The 9,115-nt window shown below is 36.6% G+C and overlaps 1 protein-coding gene across 1 annotated transcript; it reads right to left on the bottom strand.

Moving 5' to 3' along the window:
- Positions 1 to 1,876: 1,876 nt before the first annotated feature.
- RBM11 (RNA binding motif protein 11) lies at positions 1,877 to 6,083 on the bottom strand (the record flags this gene model as incomplete). Its single annotated transcript, XM_010077339.1, has 4 exons — positions 1,877 to 2,209; positions 4,096 to 4,189; positions 4,945 to 5,023; positions 5,921 to 6,083. Coding segments are annotated over 4 exons (669 nt in total), but the record flags the coding sequence as incomplete, so codon positions are not given.
- Positions 6,084 to 9,115: the final 3,032 nt, after the last annotated feature.

Raw genomic sequence — 9,115 nt, 5'->3', positions numbered from 1 at the left:
AGCTAATTCTCGTTTGGGCATCCATCTGTTTTCTCTTTCGTCTGATGAACTTCACTTCTAACTTAAGCTAATGTTAACATATTCTTCCTCTACATGATTATATTTAATTTTCTTTAACATAGGGAACAGGTTTAAAGAAATCCAGTGTATTTTACTTGTTAACTTTTTCCATTATTGTGGCAATTTATGTGATCCGTGACTTACTAGTACAATCTCAGCGGTATCTCAACTTCCAACAGGAGTTAGATTACATCTACATAACTTAGTCCTTAAATTGCTGGTGTGGAAAAAAGAATAACCAAAAATATGAAGGGGCAAGTGTTTGTGTGGAAAGGTAGAGGGAAAAAGAGAAAGGGACTGGGCAGACTTATCAAGTTTTTTAAAACATAAGGCATAAATTTTATTTAGGGCACAAACCTTTGTTATGTAAGTTCCTTCTAGAGAGGGTTGAATTCAGTTGCCAATGACATTTCAAGGGTGACATACTGTGGCATTATAGGAATGTCTCATAGGCTCAAGAAGTCATCCCTTTGGGAAGTTAAAATCAGTTTCTTAAGAAAGTAATTTTATTAGTTGTGATTTATTTTATGAGACAAAATAGAAATCACTGTAAGCTAAACGTTCTTCCATTTCTGAAATATATTTGGGCTTGTAAAACACATCAACTTTAAACCAGTAAACTTGGATATTCTTTCTCAATACCAGTGTAAGAATGAAAAGAATTTCTTTCAAGCAACCCAACATTATAACCAAGAGAACTGAGTTTAATAAAACCAATTTCTTTTTTTTTATACTGCCAGGTTCAATTTGAAGCCTACACCTAGTCTGAACAGAAATAGCTGAAAATTAAGTGTTTTGCATTCTCATATGATAGGATCTTAAAAGCGTTTCACCTGTACTTAGTATTGTATAAGAAAATACCTCTGTATCTGTTGACAGGTTGTTGGTAGCAGTTGTGAAACACAGAAAATAGGTCATTTGACTACTTTGATTCACCATGACATGAGATAGTTTATTCTTCCTCTGCTAAACAAGGGAAAAGTTTTCTTCTTAAGAGGTAGTACTAACTTAATTGACTCATGCTTTTCTGCCATCAATTAGATGAGACATTAAATTATTCATCCATTTGTTACAATGAACATTTAGATTCTCATATAAGCAAATACTAGAGAATAACTTTATAGAAAGATGCACATATATGCATGTAGGTTCTAGTCAGTACATACTGCAGCCATAAAGTACATGTATTCAGTATTTATACACATATAAGTCTTGTAGCTAGTGCAAATGCCCATATTTTACCCCAAATTTACTACTGGAAAAAAACAGTTCCAATAACCATACAAGGTGATCCTAACTGAAAGTAACAACAGAGCTAAATCAGAAAAAAACTATAGGTGTTGATACTTCAGTGACAAGCACATCTCTGATGTGACACTTAAAATTTCTAGCCCACTCACTTCTTCTATGTCTCCAGAAAATTCTTATACCATTCACAAAAATACATTCCATAAGTGATGGAAGTGATACATATGCTTCATGAGTGGCTGAAATTATGTATTTTCATAAAATGTCTGTATTAGTGAAATAATAGCCTTCCATGTTTCATGGACAGGGGTGGGGGAAACCAACTAATTTTCTTCCTTTACTAGGAAAACTTTATCTTCTTAAATATTTCCTGTACTTTAAATAGTACTTTCCTTTTTAAATAGGTTGAGATTAAATAAAGTATCAGTATACTTTATGCATAACACATTTCAAAAGTAATATGAATCTTGAACATTCCTTTTTAATAAAGTGCAAAGATGAAAGATTGAATTTCTCTCAAATAAAAAAATATAACTAAAAAAAAAAAGATTAATCCAGGCACACAGTATTAATGCGTCCTTTTCTTGGCTTTGCGCTTCTTGTATTTTTGGTCACGGTCTCTTTTTCTCATTTTTTCATCCTCTGTACTAGTGTCACTGTCACAACTTTGCTGTTCTCTCTTTCTTTTAGAAGCACTTTCATCCACCTGGTGCACTTCACAGTCACTTGCATGTGGCAGGGACAATTCAAAAGAACCCTGTGCAGACTTAAAATTTGCAGCTTGATTCTGATAGGGAGAAAAGGATAAATTTGAAGGCAGTGGTGGAGTCATCTGATAGTGAGGAAATTGTTGACCCATTGGACTCTGTACTGTGTACTGCTGTGCTAAGAAATGGTTCATCTAGAGAAATAGAAACTTCAGTTGTCAACACCGTAAAGAGGAAGTTCCAAAGATTTTAATTTTACATGCATTACAGTTTATACTATGAAACCATTGATGAATTATAAAATAAGGTAACACAGAAGGTTTGAGAATAAAACTTACCTATTTTATTGTATCAACTAGTATAGCTGGAAAAAGTAGACAGACAATCTGTCATGGCAAAGTTATGCCAGAGATGTAATCTAAGATTAAACTGCCAGTTAGTCCTTGTGTAAGGTAATCAAACATTGCATTTCTTTCATTTCTTCATCTCTGTATTTTATAAACATTTGTAACTGCAACGCCTATCGTTAATGTCAAGATACGCACATCTGCAATTTTTTTTAACCTGGTTTAACTAATTTTAAAGTTAATGTGAAACAAGGTGTTCCAACAAGGTGTACTGAATCCATAGATCAAAGCTTGGAACAACGCAGTAAGCACCCAGCTTCTTGCTACAGTCCCTAAAGTATCCGAAGAGTCCTTCTCATGCAAAATGCACAGCCCAAATACAGAAATCGATCTACAAAGGTTGGCAAAGAGTGACTTTCTACTGACTGGCAGTAACTAGAAAAATTATGGGGAACATGTCTGAGTATGTCATACTTGCAGACTCCAAAGGAGTAACCTGTCTGGCTCACCCAAATAAAGGTAGATGTGTGAAGGCGTACATAGGAAAAGATCCTGATGAAGTTGCAACAAACTACAATTGGAGACACACTGCAATAACCACCCCTTCTAGCAAGTGGAAAATGGGATGAAGTTGGTCCATTGTGCTGGTCTGACAAGTTTGGTCTTGAGGAGTGGGTTCATCAGCAAGCACAGCAGGGGAGATGATACACTCCCAAGCCTACCAACCACAGCGGAGGGGATGGGAAAGTTTGTGCAAGCACTAGCTCTTCTGAGGGCACAGCCTGGGAAGAGGGACAGCAGGCCACAAGCACATCTGTCCAACAGGGAACAGACCTTCTCAATTTTCCTGCTCAGATTGCAGCTAGCAAGAGTCATCTGTCCAGACTTCACCCCTTCTACAGTTACAAAGGGCTGGCCATTCCTCAGTCAGACTGGGTGGCAGCAATACTGTCCACAGTTGGTACCTCTCATTAAATGCTGGGTTTCTTCTGTTTTACCAGTCCGTACTCATCAGATTTAGAAGCTCCATAAGGGTTTGACCCACAGGTTGCCATCTGAGGAGACCAGTTCCTTTGCCTTGTGGAATACCTCAGACAAAAGAGATTAGGACTAGAATGGCCCAGTGCGCCAGAGTCTGTTAGAAGGGAAGTACAATACAGGTTCTCACTGCCTGCTGCTATGAAAGTAAATCATGAATGTGAGAACTGCAGGGGCATGTAAAGGTTCAGACTAGAAACTCTCAAACAGTTGTTGTTCTAACTTGGGCAGTAGTGATTTCTTGGGGGAGTTTTAGGTTTGGTTTTAGGACACTTCAAACTTCTGCTGGGCATTTCTGAATTGAGTAGAAGAGCTAAGAGGTTCCCTGACTGAATTAGCTGTATATGAAGAAGCTATTTCTTGCACAGTTGTGATTTTACTACGTTAGCTTGTTTCACCAAGGGGATTTGATTTGGAACACAGTACAGGAGAAAGCTCTGTCTGCAGACCAACATTTTAGCCTCACTAAGCTACATACCTTTAAGACATTCCTGCAGTCAGAAAACAGTTTGGTTTGGTAGATCCCGTTAATACAGTACTCTTAAGTGCTGAAACAAACACACCTAACACAGTCAAAGTTGGCAGCCTAAACCACATTTTGAGACATTAAATAAGCACTGTTGTTTGCCGAAATACAGAACACCCTTGACTTCACAAAAAAGCTCCCAAATTTTTAGCTTTTAACACAAACTCACCATCTTTTGAAATCCTGAGTATTCATGAGGTAAACTATTGTTCATTGGAAAAGGAGTAACAGGAAATGGAGGATTTCCATAAAGCTCTTGATACCTAGGAAAAATAAGCAAACATAACAAAGACTAGATGTCCACCAAATACTGCTTACCAGAGTGGTGAGACTTAACTCTCGGGCTATAATGAGTATATCCAAGAGGAGAACTAAGACATTAATAACTGGACTTCCATGAAAAAAAGCTGATAAAACAAGGGAAATACACTCAAGACTCAATTAATGAGTAACTCTCACATTTACTTAAGTGAAGATGGAAAAGAGTTCTGGATTTCATCATGGGAGTTTAGCTTCCACAGACAGTTCTGTCACATTTGTAAATAAAAATGTGAAACATTGAAAAATACTGAATCTGGGGTGCTTATAACAGGTTTATACCTGTGCATTCATATATGTGTTTCAGCTGCTTGTACCTACACACACAAAAAATACAGATATAAACTCAGTGGGATTTAAAAATATTATCTCAATCATCAGGTTTTCTTTTCCCCCTAACAACCACAAACATTATTAGTACAAACACAACATTTCATTTGGTCCATTCTCATGATCTTGTATCTTGCAGAAACAAATAAAGAATGGAAAATTCAAGCTAACTGAACCTCTGGCAAGCTAACCAACCAAATATTAAAATTAACTAGAGACTGTTGCAAGTCATCAATAAGGACTCAATTAAAGCATGCAACAGCTGTTTTCATGAAAAGCCTAAAGATTGCTCTACCACATCAACTAATTTTCTTAATAAGATTTTTTAAAATTATAATAATACAATTCATTCACAGGTGATCTTTGTTACCTATATGAAGGTGAATATAAGTCAACAGAGTTCTCAAAACCATGGGTAGGGCTGTTTAGTTCTGAAGAGTGAGAACTCCCTGTAAATAAGACAAGAGCATAATCACTATTCAGTTGTGACTATTCAACTAACAAGTTAAAAACACAGAAAGTGTTCTGTGCCATCTGTAGTGTGCTAGTATATCTAAGCTAGTATATAAAGGTAAGGTTCCATTTTAAAGCAGAAAATTTATAGCATCATTTTACTCCTTGAAAATGTTCAGTTATCATTTATTCACTTACAGAAGCATAAATCAGGGCTGCTGAAGTAATCAAGAACAGAATAATTCTCATTCAGTTACATACACAGGAGATGCTTCTGATTTTAGGAACCTTAGCCATCCTACTTAAACCCAGCAACTGCTCTGTACAGCCTTTGAAGGACAGAGTGGCACATTGCATGGTGGTAACATGAGTCGTTGCAAATGCTGCCTGATCATTAGCTTTCTAGAAGGTTTATTTTCATAAACATTAAATTAAAAATGTGACTCTGATTTTACTATATTCTTCGAACTGCAATCCCTTTCACTTAAAATGTCTCTGATAACTCTGTGGCTTTAGTATAAAAACTATCAAACAGCTTGATAGCTGTAGCAGTTACTGAATCAAATTTTCCTGCCAGACTGCAAATTAAAGGCACGCCCTGATTCCTAAATGTAATCTGGCGCAAAAACCTGTATCTATGTTTTCCATAGTGTGGTCTGAGCTGACTTGCAGGTTATGCTGTTCCGAACAAACCCACTGTATTCTCTTAGCAAACAAAAAATACGAAGACTGAATCCTTCCCTATGCAAAAGCTACAAGAAGTTTTTGCTTCTTAAAAAGAATGGACTGTAATTTCTTCAACTCTAAATCGTCATCTTTGTAAAAGACAGCAGGATTCAAAAACAGTCATTAAAAAAATTTACCAAGACAAATATTGAGACTACTAAACATACCAAAATTATACTGGACTTTAATTGGTCTTCCATACAAACGGATTCCACTCAGCAAAGCTATTGCATAAGGCACTGATTCTCTGTGCTTAAAGCAGACAAATCCAAAAGACTTAGGCTTTCCTTCTTTGTCCTTACAAATCGTCACTTTGGTTAATGGTCCAGCCTGAAAGAAATTTGTATTATTTTCTTACAGAAATTAATAGAGATTGACTTTTCATTCTGTCTTGAATATTTATTTCATAATGATGTATACTTTCCCATAGTCAGAAACAGTGTAAGTTTCTCAGTTAAGAATCTCTCCTTAATTTTGAAAATGTCTCTCCACGTTCCCCAAAGCTCAAAAACAAAAATCAGCTTCACAAACATTAAAAGGGAATCAAGCATCAGTCCATGGCTGATGTTTACTCTTTAATAATCAGATTTTTTTGTTTCTTTTTAAAATATAATGTGGACAGCTGCTGCAAGGGGGAAGACTAATTTACTGACTCCATAGCAAAAGTTATCTTATGTGTGTACAGCTGCTAGCACAATTATTACAGATTTTTTGCACAGCTAACATAACTAAGCAGATTGACAATATCAGCTATGTAAAAGTGACCTACTCCATTAATATGCTTCTAATTTACTCTTGCTTAAATTCCTAAAATGGGCAGCATCAACACTGTGGGAAAGCAAACCCAGATAGAGAGTGGTGCTTCTGGAACCACCACAGAACAGTTTTCTGTACTGCCTAACCCTCATTACAACTGCATGGCAAGGAATCAAGGAGTCCCTATCATCTCATCAGAGGTAACCTAGTGTTTCTCCCTCCCCCAAGACCCCCCAAAGCCTCACCAACAAAATGAAACCCCAAACCACACTCCTTGGCTGAAATATCTTCAATTAAAAGAAGTTTCATCTCTGCCTACATGTATCATTTCAAGCCTTGCGTAGTACTTCTAGGACTAAATTAAAGCAGTGATATTTCATAAACACTGGCTCCATTTTCAAAGAAATTGTCATTTTCATAATAGATATCAGCGATGACAAATTTTCTCTACACAAAACTGAATCAGTGTATTAGTCACCAAACTAACAGTTTCTCATCAAAACAAACTATGCGTCTGTATGGCTGATTTAGCAGAGTGAAAAGAAATGGCCAACACCAGTCTCCTGCCACAGCTCAGGAGTGATAAGGATGCAACAAATTAACTTCAGGAGGATATAACATCCAGATGAGCAGTGAAGTGACATAAATTACAGAAAAATCCACCAGTAAAAAAATTACTGAATGTCTAAATTGCTGTAGTAGATGGAGATCTCATTGTTCTGAATCAAAAACAGACCAGGTAGCCCAGGGAAGTTGTGGATGCCCCATCCCTGGAGGTGTTCACGGCCAGGCTGGATGAGGCTTTGAGCAACCTGGTCTAGTGGAGGGTGTCCCTGCCCATGGCAGGGGGGTTGGAACTCGATAATCTTTAAGGTCCTTTCCAACCCTAACCATTCTATGATTCTAAAAAACAGCACTCGTTGGTAAAACTGGCTCAACTACTACTACTGATACAATATGTACATTTCACTAAAAGTCACTCAAAAGTCACCTATAGCTTCAGAACACAAGTGAACTCGTAACAGCTTTACAACAATTAAAGTGCATAAACACACCATATGCTCAGATGAAGAAAATAAGGCATAAAAAATAATCTACTTTATTGTTCTGCATTTTCAAGAATTACTGTCAAACAACAAATCTGTAATTTGTCTGCTGTGAGCATTTAAAGTGATGATGTGGAGCCATCTCCCTTATTATACACTCCATGTTGTACGACTGAAGATATTAAGGATTGTAATCTGTGATTATGATGTTTGATTGCTGCATACTTTTGCAAGCTGAGTATAAGCTATTCACTTAATTAAGATGCTTTTGCTGAAAAATGAAACATACTCCCCCTCTACCCCCCAACCCTGCTGAAAGTAGGGACGTCATATAGACAAAGACAACGGATCAAAAATAATGTACCATTTTTAATTATCAGTGCAGGGGGTGATCAGGCTATACAGCAATGGATACTACCTAGGTTGTCCTGTGCAGGGCATCTTCAAAATGTTGATCTCATCTTTCCCAATATCTTGAAGTTTGGTGGGGTTTTTTTTGTTTGGTGGAGGTTGCTTTTTTTTGGTGTTGTTTTTTTTTTTTTTTTAAAGAAGCGATTTCAGTAAGATTCTGAATGTTTATTTTTGCTTAACTTTATTATTATTTATTTTTTTTTGTTCTACTGCACTACACTGCAGTTTTAATAAAAATAACATATATCCAGTCTTCTGATTATTATCTGCCTAACAAGGAGGATCTGGTTCTTCAAGAACTAGAAGCCACAAACTCAAGTCCTTTGCAGATCAGCCTCTTAAATATGTAGTCTTCCTGTTCATAAACAAAAAATTATTAATAGTTTAGAAGTAATAATAGATACTTGGTCCTAATTTGATGGGGGAAAAGCTACAGGTCAGGAGTGCATCTTTAGGACTATGCCATAGCAGGAATACTGAACTGTATATACTTTTCAAGAAAGGACAATACTGCAATGAAAGCATATGCTGTTGCAGCAAAAGACAGACACCTGAGTGAGAACAAGATGAAGAGAAGGAAAAAGGTAAGTAGGTGTTATTGGGATGACCTAAAGACCCAGATAAAAGTCAGCAGTTGGATCATTGCTGCAGATTATGCAGAAGACTCATGCAAAACTGCATTCTGAGAACATCCTCTTATTTTTATCACTTTTGCACCAGAATTTGTATGGTATTTCTCATGTCCCCTACTAAGGCAAGCTTTCTTAACTTAACGTTTACAGTTAAACAACAGACTACTGTTTAGTATTGGAAACAGGTAAGAATACTGCACAGAAAATCAGGGGGAAAAAATGAAGAAACAACTGTTTCTTGGATAGTTTTAGGTAAAAGTTAAAAAAAAGTTAGGAAGAGATGGGAAGAACTAAAAGCCCAAAGAGCTAGAATATACCAAACAAAAAGGCCATCCAGTGCAAATGGGATAGCATGCTGAGGTCTTGCTTAGTTAACAAGATGAATATCAGATTAATCAGTGGAATAAAACTGGTGATTAGAAATAGTTCCGATTAGCAAATGAAATAGCAAGAGAACAGATGATTCAGCCCACCTCTACCTTTACACTCTATTTTGCAAACACACCAGAAAGAAGCA

The sequence above is a fragment of the Pterocles gutturalis genome, unplaced genomic scaffold, assembly GCF_000699245.1.
Source record: "Pterocles gutturalis isolate BGI_N339 unplaced genomic scaffold, ASM69924v1 scaffold37243, whole genome shotgun sequence".
In the NCBI taxonomy this organism is placed as follows: domain Eukaryota; kingdom Metazoa; phylum Chordata; class Aves; order Pterocliformes; family Pteroclidae; genus Pterocles; species Pterocles gutturalis.
This window is presented reverse-complemented; position numbering and strand designations above follow the sequence as displayed.